Genomic DNA, 19776 nt, shown 5'->3' with positions numbered 1-19776 from the left:
GATGCAGTAAGTCAGGATGCTCTCCACCGCGCACCCTGTAAAGGTTCTCAAGAAGGTTGTGTGGGAGTCTGGCTCTCCTCAGTGGAGGTGTGTACGGCCCAGGAGAAGTCTTCAGTGATGTGCTCCCCCAGGAACTTAAAACTGGAGACTCTTTCCGCTGCCTCGCCGTCAATGCGCACTGGGCTGGGAAACTGTTCTCCTTGTCTTCCTATAGTCCACCACAATCTCTTTAGTCTTAATGAGATTGTTGGCAGGACACCAGGCTGTCACGTTTCACGCCTCGTCCCCCTGTATGCTGACTCATTGTTGTTAGAGATCAGGCCCATGGCCGTGTCGTGTCGTCTGTGAACTTGATGATGGTGTTTGTCACGTCGACAGGCAGACAGTCATGGGTGAAGGGAGCATACAGGAGAGGGCTCAGCACACATCCCTGTGGAGCACCAGTGTTCAGGGTGAGGGTGGAGGATGTGTATTTTCCTAACCGGACAGTCTGATAGGTGGTTGGTCAGAAAATCCAGGGTCCAGTTGCAGATGGTTGTGTTCAGGCCCAGGCTGTGGAGCTTGGGCACTAAGTATGTTGGGAATGACAGCGTTGAAGGCCGAACTGAAGTCCAGAAGAGCATCATGACGTGTGCGTCTGGTCTTTTCGAGGTGATCCAGGGTGGTATGGAGGGCAAGGCTGATAGCATTCTCTGTCGATCTGGTGCTGGTCCAAGGTGGCAGGGATGGTGCATTTGATGTGGGCCAAAATCAGCCCCTCGAAGCATTTGGCTCTCACCAATCGGGCGATACTCATTAAGGCAACTCACATTTTTTGGCTTGGGGATGGGCACGATGGTTGGTGATTTGAGGGACATAGGGATGACAGCATAGGTCAGGGAGAGGCTGAAAATGTTGGTGAAGACCTGTGCTAACTGGTCGGCGCGTGCCTGAAGCACACGCCCTGGGACGCCATCAGCTCCAGCTGCTTTCCTTGCATCGACGCTGCACAGTGCACTTCTGACCTCATTAGCGTCCAGTGTTAGTCCATGGTGATCTGGTGGCAGTCTGTCCATTTCCCTAACGTTGTTATCTCTGTCCAAGCGGGCGAAGAACATGCTGAGGTCCTCTGCCAGTGAGGGCATCGTTCATGTACATACAAAGCCCGCCTCCTGTCTTCTTGCGGGCATCAGATGTCCTGTCTGCGCGGTGCAATGAGCGACCCGCTAGTTCCACGGCAACATCGGGAATATTCGGCCGTGTCTCGGTCTAAATCAGGAAGCAACAGTTGTTTGTGCCTCGCTGCGCTGTTACCCTCAGTCTTAGCTCTTCCATCTTGTCGGAAAGGGACCGTGCGTTTGTGAGAAGGACGGTCGGGAGCGGACGTTTGTGCGGCGTAGCCTTTGGTTTGGCTCGTAGCCCAGCTCGCTTCCCTCGTTTCTGCCTCCGCTCTCTCCGCCACCAGTCTCTTCCCACTTCTTCCCTCTTCCCAGACCGATCCCGGTGACCTTACGATCTCCGCTGGTACCTGCTTACATTCAAACGTGAGGTGACTGCACGTAGTGCCGACTGTTAGGAGGTCATGGCGGTTGTAGGCGTGCCTCACTTTTACAGTCCGAAGAAGAAGAAGAGGACTTTTCAGGGAGCACCAAGCCGCTGCACTCACACGCGTCACAGCCTTGTACGCTTGTGTAAGATGAGTACAGTATGGCTGGAGGGGTTGACTGTTCCAGTCAAGGCTGGGCCATACCACCAAAAATCCACATCACAATGTTTTCCCACTTTTACCTTGATAACAACAAGTGCAGCAATACTTTTTTATGACATCAGCACTATCACTTTTCGTCACCTGAGTGATGACACGAGTAGCTGTTGGTTTCATTTAAAAAAAAAAAAAAACCAGACAAAAGCGTTGTCGAGTGTCCGTTTGAGTAATGTCTATGTATTTCATCCAGATTCATGCTAGACTAAGATACCAGATCTTCCACTGATCAATATCAGGTAAGCCTCCATGAAGTATGTGCCTGTGTCTACACCGTGTGAAGAATCGGCACAGAGTCTGTGTTACTCTACTGCATCCCCCAGTATTAGTGTTTTAGCCGTACTTAAAGAACATCGTTAATGGCCGAAAACACTGACGTGAAAAATCGAGTCGGTGACAACACCATAATGTCGTTAACATTTTCAAATACTGTTCAGCACTAGATCCAGCTTTCCTTCACACTGTAGAATATGGACAAACTAATCATTTCAGTTAGTTACTGAATAAGCATGTGCGCACATAAAACAAACACACACACACAGAGAAACCATACTCTGGGAAGGAGGGGACTGAAGTTAAATGAACTCAATCTAAGCTCTTGCACACACATCCCTTGTAGGAAAAGTCCATGGTATCGAACATGAACACGCTGCACCGCCCCGCGGCGTACACGCAGTGAGACTACACAGGCTTTGCCTACCACAGCAAAGCAATTAGCCTGAACACGGTCAAAGCTCTGATTCAGTCCATACATCGATCTGCAGACCACAGCTGCTTCCTCTGTGTGTGTGACTGACTACTGCTCATACCACACACACACAAACACACACCTCAGACCCAACGCATATTCAACCAGGGCCCCAGGGCCCCCCGCTGCGCGCATGTAGGGGGGGGGGGGTCGAGGAGGGGGGTGTATGTGCTGACTACTCTCTCACTCTCTGTCTGTCTCTCTCTTTCTCTCTCTCGTGCACTGGGTCGCTGTTGTGCACTGTAGAGGCCAGGAGAATAACACGCCACCCTCACCGCCATCACTCACTGCCAGGTCGTGCATGACTGATGACGGCCGAGGCGAGAAACACGAAACGTCTGCAGCGAACGGGCGACGGCGGGCCCCTGCGATGTCGACGCCTTTGGATTTAATCTTTTAATTAACGTAGGCGCGGATTACTCGCCCGCAAAAACGATGCATTCAATACGCCCAGACAGGATGACGGCGTTCCCCTGGAGACGCCGCGGTGATATTACGCCGCGTATAGCTCGTCTAGGCCCCACGGTCTTCGTTAATAAATACAATTAAAAGTGAAGTGTCCCCACTGTTTCTGCCACAGGAAGGACGGGAGGAGTCTAACAGAGCTGACACACCTCAGAGGAGAGGGAGCCGAAAGCACGTCCTTCCTAATACACACTTTAATCAGATTCCAGGTGTCTGAAAAGTCGACTTGTTTCCATTTAAATTTCGCTGCACGAGGTACAGCGACTCATCAGATTACAGCGCAATGAAACCCACGGTAAGATATGAGCGTTCTCGAGACGGGCTGCCCACCCACCTTCTCGTTCTTCTCCTCATCTTTGTCTTTCTCCTTCTCCTTGTCTTCGCTCTTCTCTGAAGGGACCACCACCATGGTTAGCTTACGGGCGATCTGCTTGGCTTCCAGGATCTCACGCTTGTGCTCCTCCACGATGGTGGAGTCCAAGGGGAGGAGCTAAAGGAGCAGAGGGACACCATAGAGTCAATGGGCTGCTCTACTATGGCCTGTCAATCAAACTTCAGCTACTCTACTATGACCTGTCAGGCAAACTTCAGCTACTCTACTAAGGCCTGTCAGTCAAACCTCAGGTAATCTACTATGGCCTGTCAGTCAAACCTCAGGTAATCTACTATGGCCTGTCAATCAAACTTCAGCTACTCTACTAAGGCCTGTCAGTCAAACCTCAGGTACTCTACTATGGCCTGTCAGTCAAACCTCAGCTCCCTGGAAGGATGTGCTGAAAACATACTAAACAAGTTAACTTTTCTCTCTATAGCATTTTAGACTGACTTCATTCATCTTACCAAAAAACTAACTTTGACTGTTTGACTTCCTAATGCCATTAACGTTAATCTCAGATTCTCCTTCTCAAGTGAAACCAATTACAAGTTGCGACCAGTCAGGTGTAATGAAAATAAAAAAAATCAGTGAGTGTGATGGTTTGAATATCGTTTGACTTCATTAAAAGCACGTACGTGAGCGTAGAGGTCCTCGAGGGCGATCAGATTGTGCTGGAGGAGAGCAGCAGCCACGTGGTACAGAGACGCCGGTGTTTCTCCGTTCGGCTCCTACGACACAACAAACAGTCCAGGGTTCGACTGAAATTCCTCTTTTCAGAGTAAAATCAGCATATTGACATTTCTGTTCTCGCATTCCACCTGGAACATCATGTTTCTGAGCTGGTTAAAAACAAGTTTGGGGGGGGGGGGGGGGGTTGTTTTTTTCCTCCTAGCAAACAGTGCACCTTGCCCATGGCATCTCACTAAACGTATTACCTTTGTGTACCAGTTTCAAACAGAGGAATACAGCTGAAAACAGGCCTAGTAACTGTGTTATTCATCTTACGACCGCATGACCCAGGCTAAACTTAAAGCTAATAATGTCTTATCTTACATCTGTCTTTTGTTTTCGTTACGGTAAAAATAGCTTTCATTCTGAGTCTGTATTCAAGTCCTGTTTCACCAACAGGTTTAGGCTTAGGGTAGTTTAGTGACTTCACTCTTACCCAGAATGCCTGCAGCAGCCTACCCGTTCAGAAGGATTTCTCTAGTCGCCAAATAACCTGAGCCAAAAGTCAAGACTGTCCAAATGGAACGGTCCATGAGTCGGACAGCGCCGACGTTTTGGCACAGGTTAATCTGGATGACTGGGGACATCGCACAGGGAAAGCCCCTGACACCTGTCTAAGGAGCAGCATGTTCTCTGGCCTTTCTATGTGGTCAGATAAAAAGAAAAAAAAAATAAAGACATTGTTCTGAAGAACACTGTGTTACCTGATGGAATTTAAACTTAAAGCCCAGGATGTGACAGAGGGTCTGATGTTCACACATATAGGACTTAATGAGGGGGATAAAAAACTCGTCCTGGTCCGATCGACACTCGTACACTTCCAGGATGATGTCCAAAACCCGGTTCGGATCCAGGTTGAAGCATCCTGGTGACAAAAAGAAAGAGAGAGAGAGAGAGAGAGACAGTAATTGACCCACAATCCCTCTACGGAGATACAGATATTAGACTGTAGATCGTCTGTAAGAGAGTTCATTTAAGTTTAACTGGAATTTAATTTGAGGGCGCGGCTGGACCGCATGATGCCTTGATCAGTGGAGATAATGAAGAGACAGTGAGAGTGAGATAATGAAGTAAAAATGAGGTGTTGTACCTATTAGGGATTTGATGCTCTCCAGAACGAGGTGACTGGTGATGCTGCCCGACAGGTCCTGTCCAAGCTCCGTGATCAGCTTGGCGTAGCCTTCGTTCTCCTCCCGCAACAAATTAAACTTCTGCTGTTTGTAACTGCGGCCGGGCGGGCAGGCGAAGAACACATCATGGAGAACGAGTCAGGGCAAACGAGGGGGTCCGCAAAAAAAAAAAAAAAAAAAAAAACGAAACAAGAGCAATCAGCCAAAATTAATTAACGCTGTCACCACAACTTCTCAAGACTCTGTCGCTGTATACGAACAGGCCCCCGCTTAGCCTCCGGAAAGCCCGAGAGAACGCGACGGGGGGGGAAGAAAAGAAAAAGAAAAAAAAAAAAACAAAAAACAAAAGGCAGCTCGCTTGCAGATCTGACAACACAACCAATTCAAGGAGGACATAAAACCAATTTACTTTCTCTCGAGCGCGTTGGGAGGCAGTTAGCATACAGGCTGGAGAGGACGGGGGTGGAAGGAGAGCGGTGCCCAGGCAGGGATGACAGGCAAGGCCTTTCCACAGCAAAGGGCCCTCCAATCTTGATAAGACCTCTTTAAAAGCAGACCCACACAAAAGGGAGGGGGGGGGGCTTGAAATTAATCAGTGTCGGTGGGGTGGGGGGGGGGGGGGGGGACGGGACCTAGGGCTTGCACTTTTCATTTACAGCAGAAAAGGGTGAAGAGTGAAGAGACACAGGCTGGTTTACTAAAGTTCTCTAAGACACAGAACTCTGGAAAACTAAACCAGACAAAAAAAAATGCCTGCAACTGCTGCTAGCACAATACCTAACTTCTTTTTTGAAGAAGAAGAAGAAGAGGAAGAAGAAGAAAAAGAAGAAGAGGAAGAAAAGAGTTCTGGGAAGGAGTGTGCTCATATAACGTTGAGAGGTCAAAAGTCTTTTTTTTTTCCCTCCCTTCAGTGTCTTGACTAGCCATCTGTGTGAAGAAACGCAGACTCTCTAAAACTCTGTGACAGTTTTCAAGCTCTGGTGAGCTACAACTAAACGCTACAGACTGCAAAGGCCCGCTGAGAACAGCCCCAAAAAAAAAGAGAAAAATAATCAATATGTTCAGCTGCTGGCAGTGTATGTGCCCCAGCAGAATCTATCATCTTATTCTCCAGCAGGCATGAGAATGTCTAAAATAAAATTAGCTAACATATAAAAGATAAAAAAAAAAAAAAAAAAAAGTTAAAGAGAGCCACTGTCGCACTGCTCCTGTAAAAGCGAACAACGTTAACCCTAAAATAACACACAAGCCTGAAGATGGACAACACAACACAGACAGGATATTGTCCAAAAAACTCATCTTCTGCCCGCTTGTTATTGTCCCTCTGGTTACCGTGGAGAGAAGTTTGATTATGCCTCTCCATGTTCTGATTAAGATCTGTGCTGCTCTATTCATCCCGTTCCTATGTGGCTTTGATCCTTTGTTTAAACCAGTTAGAGAAAAGTGACTCACAACAGCTTGGTCTTGATTTTGACGATCTTCTGGTTAAACTGCTGAGCCTGTTTGATCAGGCCGAGGGATTCCAGCGTCTCTGGGTCCAGCCGCTCCTTCAACACCGCATCCGGAACGCAGAACTTCAGAAACAAACAAACAAACAAAACAAAATCACAGGACAGAGTCGTTACGAGAAGACAAACACTCTCACTACCTCGTTAGGACCTCGACCTGTCAATTTACTCATACGTGGGTGGGTAAATAAGCGTAGTTCGACGCATTATCATTATTAATACTTGGATAAGTGTCTGTAGACTGGGTGTGATGAACAATAATGGAGAACAGTTTTGCTACAATTAGGCTCAACATCAGACATTAATTTAACAGGCTGTATAGGGTTTCGAAATATAAATGGAAGAAGGAAAAAAAAAAAAAAGAAATCTCCCGGCTAATAACACACACAAACGAAATAAACTTCTTCCCAGGACGCAGGCTACTGCTGAACATTCTCTACGCAGCCGCTCAATGTAAAAGCGCCTTCAGTGTTGTTGCAGGCTATTGTAACCATTGGCAGCCTGAAACGAGTGTGAAGAATATGCTTAGGAACGAGGCTCCACTCAAAAGCCCTTCAGAGACGCTTTGAATGTGTGACTTGCCTTAGTTCAACTGTTTCACATCTAATTATAGAGCAATATTACTGCCTCCCTAGAGAAGAGCGCATTTTCCAGGGAGAAAAATGGCCCTTCTGAGCCGTGGTTAATTCCTCACTGCAGGACGGAATTTAGGTCACTCAACAGCCTAATGCAGCTAATCTTCAGAGTCAGGGGACCCGGCAAAACTTACGTACGCTGCCGAAAAGAACATTATTTACCCAAAAACGGACAGCCCCAAAACTGCAGCATTCTGACATCACCTGGCTAAAGTACAGCAGCTTGAAACTGGTGTGTGGGGCGGGGGGGGGGGAGGCTGGTTTTGCTTCAGTTAGGGTAACACTGCCACCTGCTGGTGATTTATTGAACACCTCTAGCACTTTTGCTGGGTCTATGCAGGCTCTCTGTACACTAAGTTCTACTGCACTGCAGCAAAAAAAAAAAAAAATTCCACTTACCAAACATGCTCCAACCAACTGGGTAAAATGGTCACGTTTTTGTTTCTCCTCCAAACAACCGGTCTCAATATCTGCACAAAGAACACAGTTATCAGTGTCAAATTGCACAGTAGCAGAGAGACCAGGGGGGGGGGGGAAATGCAACTTACAGCAGTTCACTGCTGTATCTGAGAGAGATGGTATCTCCTTAAAAAACTTTCCATTCAATTCTGCTGAGGTCGTTTTGGAGTCACCTAACCACAGCCCTGAGTGGGAGAACATATGATCTAAATGAGCGTCTCTAGTTTAGTTTCATTAGCCAATACTCTGCATACCTGCCCACAATTCATAATGCAAATCAGGAGAGGTCAGGATGGGCATGAAATGTACTTTTAACTACTTTACACGATACATTTATTGTTCAAATCATAATTCACAGTGAATGTTTGAGGTGCCTTGGGTCACAGTAATTAGCCAAGATATGTCAGACATCACTGGGAATGACACTTCCAAACACGAGTGAATTTTGCAGTGCTGTCAATACAAGATTTACTCAAGTGAGAGTACTGTTTAAGACAGAGGTGAAATATGGCTTAAAAGTAGCTTCAAGGTGTGACTACCCCCATATAGACATGAAGAGTATCTGTGAACCCTAATGAACTCTCACCTAATACACAAAACACATCAGCTAAAACGGATGGCATATCTTCTCGCAGCTCCTGGAAGAGAAACAAGAAAGAGAAAACAGTTACTGAGTTGCACATTTCAAAAACCTTTAATTTAATTTAATTTAATTTACTCTTCTACCATCTCAAGTTCTGTGTGTTTTCCCTCCTCTCAGATCCCTCGCGTAAGAGAGAAAAATATATATATATTTGGTGATCCATCAGCTGTAGATTTCAACTCCGCTTAAAACAGCAGTTTCATCCGCGCTGAGAGACTGTCACTACACCAGCACAACCCAATCTGTGCCATACCTCTGGCACCATGCTTCACAGATCAAACAAATAACTACAGCAGAGAACAAACACAAAATATCTGATAGTGAGAGAATCTGTTCCTCAGCGTGCGCAGACGACAGACGCTCGCTCTCTGCGAGAGAGAAGTGGCACTTGAGCCCTGGCTCTCGTGAACGCGGACCGTACGCAGCTCGCAGGTGAAATTCCCTCGAACTTCACAGTCTGACCGTAAAACAAGCGCCCAGTCATCCGCCAAAGTTTCTTACAAAACTTTTTTTCCCTCTCCCGCTCACACAAACAAAACAGACAGACGGAGAAAAAAAATTACACTGTTGTAAACTGACAGGGGAGAAATATTCATTTCAATTTTGTTTTTGAGGCCTCAGCAGATGTCTTTGGTTTACAAATATCGGTGCACTGGTCCGCAGAGAACAAGATCATGTTTGGTCATTCCGCACAAAAACTATACAAAAACTTCCTGCAAGTTTCTAACTTCAATCCCAAGTCATGCCATCTGCAGCCTTGACTACATAGCATAACCAGAGAGAGAGAGAGAGAGACAGAAGGAGAAAGAGAAAGGGGGAGAGAGAGAGAGAGAGAGAGAGAGAGGGAGGGGGAGAGAGAGAGGGAGAGGGAGAGAGAGAGAGAGAGAGAGTGTTAAATCTTTGCTGTCCTTATCATCCCTGTTGCTGTGACTCAGGCCCCACTTAGTAACTGCAGGGAACAGCCTTGGCTGAGTCCTGACGTACGTAGGTCGTGGTGCGGGAGTGTGGAGGGCTGAGATTAGCCGGGATTGGCCGAGAGCGGGGAGCGGGTGCACTCACCATGACGTCGGCCAGGATGCTGCCCGCCACGTCAACCTTGAGGCTGCCCTGGACCGCATACCAGCAGAGCTCGTACAAGGCACCCTGGATATCTGCAAGCAAACAGAGCACAAAAATCAGAGATGCCACGGTGCTGCCGACATTCTCTCTCACACACACACAAACATGCGTACGAACATACACACACACAGACATGCTTACGTACATACACACACACACACAAACATGCGTATGTACACACACAGGTTTTGACAGGCTGGCATCACAGCCTTCTTTCTGACGCACACCAGAGCCTGCAGATCCACGGTCACACATGGTTACACAGATTAAACCACAGGACCAGGATCTGCTGTATGTCAGTAACACGAACAGACCAAATGTCAGTCTGTCAAAGCAAAAAAAGACTTCAGTTACATTAAGTGTAATGTTTAGATATTTTCTTTTCAGGATAAATTCATATGCACCACATAGCATATTTTAATATGCAGTGATGCCCAAAAAAGTTTGGGGGTCCTGTGTCCACATGAAGTTGATATTATTCATCAGTACATATGAGACAATTTCCCTGGTCCGTCATGTCTACTGAGGATGGGCTGACAGCGACGATGAGAGTACCGTGAAATGTGCATTTGTCCCGTTGTCTCTAACATTAACCTGTCTGCATGTTCTGTTGCAAGGCAGACAGTCCCCAGGTGCACCCGGGGCAGAGGTGAGTCTTAAACCTCAGATTCACGGATCAAAACCCAGCGACGAGAAAGCTGTGGACCGGGACTGGGAGCTGGGAGCCCACGGGGGACAGAACCGCCCATGACCCCCGGGCAGGAGAGTAAGGCTGTGTCCCCTCTCCCCGTCTCACCCCGGAGCAGTCGGGTGTTCGTGTGGATGCAGGTGGATTAAAAACTATTTATCACCTAACCTCACTATGAAACTCACACTGTTTCAAAAGAACAGCTGACTCCACACATGATGGAGGACGTGTGTGTGTGTGTGTGTGTGTGTCCTGACTCACCTCCACTGAGGTGAATGCTGTCCATAACCAAAGAACTTATCAACAGTCTTGTGACTGGGCATTCCGGATTAGGCGGGAAAAAAAGTGACATGTTTTAAAAAAGGAAAGACCGCAGCATAAAGCCACTCCTGAAACAAAGCCGTGTACCAAGACCGAATCTGAGCCACACGTGACCCCATTAATGTTCATTACAACGCACTCTAGACACTCAGGCTTTAAAATTCCATTAGAAAATACTTCAAACCAATCATCTCTCATGTAAACACTGCTGTAAGAAACCATAGTGCTGTAAAGAGACCAGTCCACTCATCATGAGGCAAAGCTCAGTACAACAGCGTTTATGACGTCACACCACTTCTCTCCTTCTTTACCTGACAGCCGTTTACCTGGACCAGGGCTTCTCAACCTTTTTTTTTTTTAGTACCAGCCGAAGCCCTTCTACCCAAATTATTTTCCTCAAGCACCAACTTGAGTTTTTTTCTACAAAGTGAATTTAATTTGACATTAATGCTTCCATCACAATGTCAAAAACCCCCTACAGTACTGCCATGAAACCCTAGACGTCGACGCCCCCCCCCCCCCCCAAGTTGAAATTACCTGACCAAGAGCATCTATAGGACCTAAACAAAGTGTCTGATGACACAGTCCAGTTTGGTAACTGTGGTAACAGTTTGGTAACTGTGTAACAATCTAGCTTGGTCCCATAGCACAGTCATTACAAAGTGCTGCACAGCAGTGACATGACGATACACTAAGAATATTTTTAACGAGTTTTGAATTGAAAAAAATTGAATTCCACAGCCGATAGCGCAAAATTACCATGCTTAATCATTTACATTTAATCAAACTCAAATTTGCCTCATAACTCACGTTCTCTTAGTGTCAAGCCTAATTCCATTCAAAGCCCACAGTGCAATATCCAGTGAATAAAGAGAGAGATTGTCAGTATTGTGAAAGAAACATTACGGTCAGGAGTGGAAAAGTACCACCCCTGTTTACTTTCTAAATGACTGCAGCCTGAAGATATGCATTACAGTAAGAAATCCAAAATACACCGACACACAAAAGCTGAACATTTGTTTAGTAGTTTCACAAATTGCACAAACAACCAGATAAGAACCCGACAAGCAAATCACGAACCAAACACAACACTTTTGTCCAGTTTAAGTAGGGTGTGCTTCTCTCAACTCACCTTTAAGAGATACATCACTGTTTCTTCCTGCAAGATCCTGACACAACTGTAAACTGAAACACAAAACGTTTGTCAGAGTTTAAACATCACATGCAACATTAGCAGTGCTTTGTGTTCTAACATGCTAACAGAGACTGGCAGTGTCAAACGTCTAAAAACTTCTGATAGATCCAAAAAAGTTTAAGATAAGGCAGTCAGTGTGAGATAGTAAATGGGGTTTGATACTGCTATACCACTTCTACATGACTGAAGTCCTTGTTAAAACATCATGCCAAGGGCACCCATGTAGTTAGCCTAATATTTGAGATGGACTAAGTTTAGATAACGCAGATGATTTCACTTAAATTATGAAACTGATGCTTTCATGAAGCCTCCAATTGCATCCGTAGGCTCATATGAAGCAGGTTATTTGTCTATACTTCTCTGAGCCGGCTGATGACTGGAAATTGCAATGATGCACGTAGATCGAGTTAACGGTTCACTTGGTTCACTGCAAATCGTTAAATTGACTCACACAGAAAAGATCATCACTCTCTGGTGCTTATGCTCTGCTAATAACAGTTTCCTCATCAGCTAGCTTAGTTCGCTTAGCTCCTCACGAGAGACACAGCAAGTGCGTTTGGCTGTGCAAGCTAACCTAGCATCAAAAGTATGGCTCAAAATAGTATTGTCTTAGCAGTCGAGTGATGTGTTTATTAGTTGGGATCAATTTCACAACGATCTACAAAAAGCCTGCATGCGCACGACTACAATGCGTTTGTTTAACCACAGGCAGGTATGATTACTGACGTTGTTGAGTCCACAGGCCAGTTAAGATGACATTTGGGGAGGGGGGGGAGAGTTAACCTAGCCAGCTATCCAGCTAAAGAAAAAGGCAGGCTAGTCAGTTAGCCAGCCTTCATGAGGCACCCAAGGCTACTTTAAGTTGCAGGCTAACGAGCACACTGCAGAAATATGAGAATCTCACATCACACATGCAAAACGCCGGCGTTTGACTCGTACGGACATAATAACATTGAGGCGTTTGTGTGAGTAAAACGCACACTCCCTGATCACATTTGTCGCCAACTAGCTAGTAAGTTAACCAGGCAGAAAAGAAACTGTTATAAGATGGGACCACAATGAGCAGAGCATGACTGCAAACTCCACTCCGCAGAAAGGGAAATTTTACGATATCAGATATCATTGTACGAATCATTCAAAGTCCCTTTCAATGCTCAACTAAATAATATTACTCACAACTCATTTTTTCCCGATTTTTCCCAATTTTTGATCCAATCAGTAGGGAGGATCAACGCCGCCATCTTCCCCACTATACCGCACTTTGCCCGGATGTTTAGCACAATGCACCGGGTCAAGGGGACGTACACTGACGTAAGTGCATTGTGGGATGTCGGAGTGTAAGGCTACCTCCGCAAACCCCTCACCCCAACATTTTTTCATAATTTGAGTGGCTTCTAACAAACCAGTGGGACACCGTATGCGGTTGTGTTATTTTATTATTTCGTTACTGATGCTCTTACCTGTATTGCGCAACTTATTGGATGGTCAAGATCTACAATGTTTTTAAAAATATTTTTAAAGTTTGTTTTATCTTATTTTAGGAGAATACTAAACCCCTTTCATTGTAGGCTGTGAATTTAAAGCTATGAGCTTTTTGTAAACCAACTAAAATGTGTATTTTCCGTATCTTAGGTAGCAAAAACGTTTGCCTCATATAACATCAGTTTTTATTCAGCTTCATACTGCATAACATTCAGGAGTATCATGTACACTATTTATCATGATTTATTATCATTTATTATTATTGTTGTTGTTGTTGTTGTTTTAAGCAATGACGCAAACTATTCTATTCCGAAGACTTGCTCGCCCATAATGCAAGTAGTCTGTAAACAATGGGGTTATGTGGACGTAGCTGTTACTAACAGTCAACTCTGTACTCTGGTATTTTGAATTAACTATGCGTCCTTGAGTAACTTTGGCAACGGTAGTATCCGGTAAAGGAAGACCAGCTGAAGAGACAACTGGTCACTTCCAGTTGTGTACCAGGTATACAGAGTTGAACTGCTGTTTTGCTGAAATGCTTTGTCACTCCCGATATGAAATAAATCGGTTCCTGACGTCCCCTGCCCTGCCCTAAGCAATCCGTCAAACTCCATAACTGAGCAGGAAAGTCTTACTTCGCATCTTCCCTATCCCACTGAAACATCTCCTGTTGTAGAGTAATGTGCTAGCGCTCGACTCACCTCTATGTTTTGCTATGGGCACGAAATGATGCTAGATTTCAGATAGGATTCGATGTTTCTCATCAACTTGTTTACGACCAGCATCAGCGTTTGCAGCTTTCATGCTTGCAACGTCTGGTTCGTTCTGCAGGCGGGTCATCGCACTGGCATCACACTTTCTTTCTCCTTCCCTGTCAGGTTACATTGACTCCTCAAAAAAAACCACTGTCAACGGTCTAAAACTGGACCAAATTTAGCGTGTCAGATCAGTTGCGACAACAGGATCTGAAGTGAAAGGTAAAATAACTGAGCCCGGAGTGTTTGGGGAAAAAAAGAAGAAACAGACAACATTACCTTACACAAATCACATTTTATTGAGGTGGTAGGACAACCCAGACAAATGGAGTGTCCTGGATCGCATATGCCCTTGGGTGAATCTATTACATTGATAGAAAATGCTATAATTTGGTTGATTTGTAATAACACTACAGATTTCAGGGCCACTCACCCTCTCCCACTAACTGCGACAAAATTCCTAGCCTCACGACAGGTTTGATAGATATACTCACACACAAACTGCGACACAATTCGTAGCCTCACTATTTGATTGACACAGATGCTTACACACTAGAATCTAATTTCTCATTTTAAGAACTCGAAAGAAATGTGTATCAAGGAAATTCAGTTTGCGGTGAAAACATCCTCACCCGGCAATTGTGCATCTCCGCCACACTGAGTCAGAGCCAACGTAACAGAGAAGTGCCATTGCAAGAAAACATTACACAGTCAGGTACCTTTAAACAAGTCTCAGTGACTCGGAACTGACTCACCCCTAAATAGATTGTAATTTATACTTATTATCCAAGACACGTGCGAGCTCCTTGCGCTCGCTGACAGTAAGTAAGCGGAGTGGCAGATTAGTCAGATGCATCTTTACTGACGAGGGAAACAATATGAGCTCAGTGGTTATTCAGCAACTATATGTAGAGACTGAGGACTGCCTTAAAGACTAAACTGACAACATTATAAAAAGGCAGTTCTCAGTTTCTGCGGACCAATCTGGAGCGCGACCGAGAGCGCCATCTTCTGGAAGAAGTATTGGTGAATTCTCAAAGCAATCACAAGCGACTACCAGCGTTCCGTGCAATTTTCTCCAATTTTTGTTGGCGAAGTGTAATTATTTCCCCCAAGTCAGCGGGTGTTCTGACTGTAGATGTGATTTTTTTATATATATATTCTTTGAACATTTCCAAAACTTTATTGCAAAATTGTCTAAGCATCCAATGAAATAAAACGCATGGGAATCATGGGGTTTCACGTCTCCTCACGTTCTTCAACACTCTGACACTTGGGTAAATTCTGATTGGATTAGCAGTGTGTGAATTTAACAAATCAACATTTTCCGAAATTGCTCTCACCACCAGTTAGACAACAATTACGACAACATTTCATAGAACATTCCCTCACATGTCTCTTTATTCCATGTCTGTATTGTCTTGGTCTCCTCCATTGTATAACTGTTTGGGGAAATACATCTGTCAGATGAATACATGTAAATGCAAGTGCAAGTGAATGTGTAAATTTTCCATAGAAGGTAGAAAGGTCTTCAGCCTCCGCTGTCTTGTGTGTTTTCTTACATAAGGCAAGATATGATTCGTTTGTCACTCCAGGTTAACATTTTCAGAGGCACTAATGTGCAGCCACATAGAAAGAACTGACTTGGTAAAATACTTGCTTATTCTTCATGAGGGATCACACAATTTTCAACAACAAGTTGAAAGCCAGTCAAGTTCTTCTCTGTGCAGCTTATGCTCAATATGCCTTGGTTTAAATTCTGGGTCTTTGTTGTTTTCTCTCTGACTCTCTCTGTTTACATATTTTGCCCCAGGCTTTCAGAACAGCATTCACTCCAAAATACTCCCCTCTAATGCAGATCCATTTTTCTGATTGAAACTGACAGATTCATTATTTTTAAAATTTAACTTAGTTTCATCTCATTCCATTTAATAGTAAGCTTCATCATTCATCCATGCTTGAAAGGGTTTTGTTTAAGCAGCATAACAATGGCTGATCATGCTTTGGAATTGTTAATCTTCACACATGGCTTATTCCTCAGTCGTAAGAATTTACAAAACACTTTATCCTTCTGTTTTAAGCATGACAATGAAATAAAAAAAATACTAATGTTGAGATAAGGCTTGAGGGAGCACATTCATTGTTACAATTTACACTTTTTCTGAGTGTGATAGACCTGTTATTTCTAGCTATTGAAATCTTATTCCCGGTTTTCATTGCTAAGACTCTGTAATAGAGTTGGTTCAAACCATCTGATTTCAAGTGAAGTGTGAAATTAAGATATTTGAGTTTATCTTGCCCTCATTTAAAAGTCAACTGTGATTTGAACTTTTGACTTGTTAAAATCTCCTTTTTCCATTGCCTCTGATTCACCACTCCTGCTCACTTTAATCGCTGGTTAAAAGTGTACACTGCATGTTGTTCTCTCCCACTTTGAATACCTGTAAAGTTCTTATTCTTTGTGATAAGTATCTACACATGCATCTAGACACAAATGTAAGTGGAAAGAATGAATCTCCTGATCTAAAACTCTATAAATGATTAAATAAATCTGACTTTATTTAGACACTGTCGGCTGGGCGCTGTCCATGGTTCTGACCGGTTTTTGACTTGTCAGTTGTGAGGACTATGAGGTGAGAGAGGCGGTGTTACAACCCAAGACAAAAACACAGGGATTCGGCTGAGCCCCAGTTTGAAGACGCAGCAGGGAACCGGTACCTTTAAAGAGCAATGCTCCAGGTGTAATCTCAGGCACTGAGCACACACACAGAGAACTGGGAGGAGAGGAGCTGAGGACCAGCTGTGTGGGCAGAGCCTGAGAAACACAGTCAATAAAGCTAAAAAAAAACTGCTTCACCCCCCACAAAGACTCAATACTTACCTGGTGAAACAGAGAGGAAAAGAGAAATCCTCACAATGAGGCTGCTTAACAAACAAAACACATACAGGGAGAGGAATAATATGTAGCCTAGTCTTTATACAGTACATGTTTGTCGCAGGTATTGTGATGTTCTGTGAGTTCAACAGTCATGACTTATAGAGCATTGTCTGTTCACTGGAGATCACAAACACAGACTGCAGACAATGAAGTCATACAAAGACTCAGTGACAGCCTAAGGAGCGAGAGGTTGTAAATACTACTGAAAATGACAACTGTGCATTTTAATGTGACCAGGTACGGAATGAAACACACGTGAACCACAGATCCTGTGAGTGTGCGTTTTTTGTATCTGAAGCAGGAGGAGAAAGGCCACATAAGGATCTCTATCCTCTATCCCTCAGACAGGCACTCTGATCTTATCACTCAATGATAGAGAGGCAATTTTTCATACCGGTGAAACAGGTCCTCACGGTAATAGGAGGCGAATCACACGGGCATTTGATTCCATGATCAAGGGAACAGAGTCAGAGAGAGGCAGTGATGTGGTTTCTACACCTCGCCATCTCGACTGAAGAGACTCTTTGCTGGTGAGGGGATACAGCTGTGCTCCAGAGAACTTGTTGATGGGGTGTGCGACCTCTTCTCTGAGTGCAGAGAGATACCCATCTCAAGCTCAGATGGTGGTGAGCTGGGTGGTTTTGATTCTACTAGATCTACAACTACACAGACAATAGACCTGCAAGGTCTTTCACACGCAATAAAACATAGAATTTTCCAGAGATCTTTAATTAAAAATCATCGGATACTGTCTAAGAACATGTGTTTGACATAAGAACACAGGAGAGTAATATGCTGATGAAAAATCAAATTATGATCGATTCAGAAAAAAAAAACACATTTTACCAATTATGACTCAAACTTTCAAATTTTAAAAGAAATTCACCAGCTGTCTGACTGGAAATCACTGATCAAATTAAAATGCTTTTGACTAAACAAAAAAAGTACATGTATGTAAATACAGTTTTTTTTTCTTTTGGTTTGGTTTTGCCTTTTTGTGTAGAAACTAGTAATATGCAGTATGTGATATGTGAATGAATCTTTTTGAGTGAATCTTTCTGAGTGAATCTTTTTGAGTGAATCTTTCTGAGTGAAACTTTTTGGGTGAATCTTGTTGAGGTGTACTGAATTACTTGTTTCAAAAGATTTGTTCCTTTCACTTTGCAAGCATGCGGGCTTATTCACTGCTAACTCTCTCTCCAGTCTCTCCAATGCGGCCTGTCCATGAAGCAGCCTATCACAAAACAACATCAGCGGTATGTTCACAACCAGCCAATGGCTGAGATGAATAAACATCCAAAGCACCTCCCACTGGTCATCCCAGCACAGTGGCTCAGTGACTATGGTAACTACCAGTGACTGCAGTGTTTGACTGACTCGCAAAGACTTCAAACACCCTCCACCGATTTGAAGTACTCTTGACAAGTTCTCAGTAAAATGGCTCCTTGTGACTCCAAAGATTCACTGACTGATGTGGTATGATGCAATAAATCCAGTGACTCCAAAGAACTGAAACGCCTTCACTGACCCGTGGAACTGTTGACAAGTTTCCAGCACACTGGTTCTCAAAAGAATCACTGACTGTAATAATGGGGTGACTACATGTTGACACAGACAAAACGCCCCCTACTGGCCCGAATCATTATTGAACACTAGTTCTCATAACAGCAGGCTTGAGCTGTATTGTGATTCACTGCAATGATGCCAAAGGAAGGAGAGTCCTTCACATACATTATTATAGGTATTAAAAACAACAAATCACATTATTTTATTGCTCATCTGCCTAATGGAGATAGATTTCCTATTTACATTTTTAACAGTAGCATATTTCATTTGCGCACGACTCAGGAAATTTCATATTTAATTTCATATCAAATTTTCACAACTGCAATTTGATGTGCAATTTATTTAACGTCGACATCAAATTTCCAATTAAGTCCTGCAGGACCTATCCCAACCTCTGTACCGCACTGAAAAGATTTGCAATACATCTCTGTCAATTTGTTCAGTCACTACAGTCCTGATTGTATGGAACATTCTGTAATAAGGGTGCATCTAATGCAGTGTTTCTCAATCCTGCTCCTGGGGGACCCCTGCTCTCTTCTATCTATCTTCTATCTATCCTTGGTCAAAACACACCATTAACATGCTCTTGATTGAATCAGTTGTGCTCAGCCAATCAAAAGTGCCACTGATGAATTCAGTCAGGTAGGCAGAGCAGGGAAAGATGGAAAGCATGCAGAGCAGGGGTCTCACAGGAGCAGGATTGAGAACCACTAATCTAATGGATGGATCAAGGTGTCACCACTGCCGCCCTCTGGTGGACTCTCTCAGAATTAAGTGGAGCTGTGACAATTCACTACAGTTCTGAATTTCTTTTCTTTTTTCTTTTCTTTTTTTTAAATTCAACCACGGTGAAAAGAGGACAGCAAAAAATCTTGAATCTTTAATGAGGACACTTTATGAGTTGGAGAGAGCAGAAGTGGTGAATGACTCAGTCAATCCTTGCAAAATATGCTAAAAGAAACAAGATGGCTTTACGTTCAAAACTAAGGTAATGTGATTCTGGGCCATGTTGAAGCGAATTGGTATTTGCATGCTAGCTAATAATGGTGCTTAGCAACACATGACTTAAACATAGTCACTATGGCTTTGAACTGGGAAACAAATCCCTTGGAGAGGAATTACATTTGCTAAATCACAAAAATTTCAGTTGTAAGAGACATGTCAGCTGTTGAGTATTACTGGACAAACACGTCAAGAAAAAATGAGGTTGATGTTTTGTGTTTTTTCTTTTTTGTTGCTTTCCATGTAATAGTGTATGTCTCTATCTCAGTCTAGTTT

General features: G+C 44.0%; 1 protein-coding gene across 1 annotated transcript in view; it reads right to left on the bottom strand.

Annotated features, from left to right (window-relative positions):
• thoc2 (THO complex 2) overlaps positions 1 to 13009 on the bottom strand; it is a 48203-nt gene extending 35194 nt beyond the window's left edge. Inside the window, exons 1-10 of the mRNA XM_030766650.1 lie at positions 12934 to 13009; positions 11695 to 11747; positions 9494 to 9585; positions 8378 to 8429; positions 7732 to 7802; positions 6642 to 6763; positions 5150 to 5283; positions 4764 to 4924; positions 3966 to 4058; positions 3289 to 3444 (exon numbers count right to left, since the gene is read on the bottom strand). Coding sequence (XP_030622510.1) covers positions 3289 to 3444; positions 3966 to 4058; positions 4764 to 4924; positions 5150 to 5283; positions 6642 to 6763; positions 7732 to 7802; positions 8378 to 8429; positions 9494 to 9585; positions 11695 to 11747; positions 12934 to 12998 — 999 coding nt within the window. The 5' untranslated portion in view covers positions 12999 to 13009. The remainder of the gene's footprint in view (positions 1 to 3288; positions 3445 to 3965; positions 4059 to 4763; positions 4925 to 5149; positions 5284 to 6641; positions 6764 to 7731; positions 7803 to 8377; positions 8430 to 9493; positions 9586 to 11694; positions 11748 to 12933) is intronic.
• Between the last annotated feature and the right edge of the window lie 6767 nt (positions 13010 to 19776).

This window comes from Chanos chanos, chromosome 2 (genome assembly GCF_902362185.1).
Source record: "Chanos chanos chromosome 2, fChaCha1.1, whole genome shotgun sequence".
Taxonomy (NCBI): Eukaryota; Metazoa; Chordata; class Actinopteri; order Gonorynchiformes; family Chanidae; genus Chanos; species Chanos chanos.
This window is presented reverse-complemented; position numbering and strand designations above follow the sequence as displayed.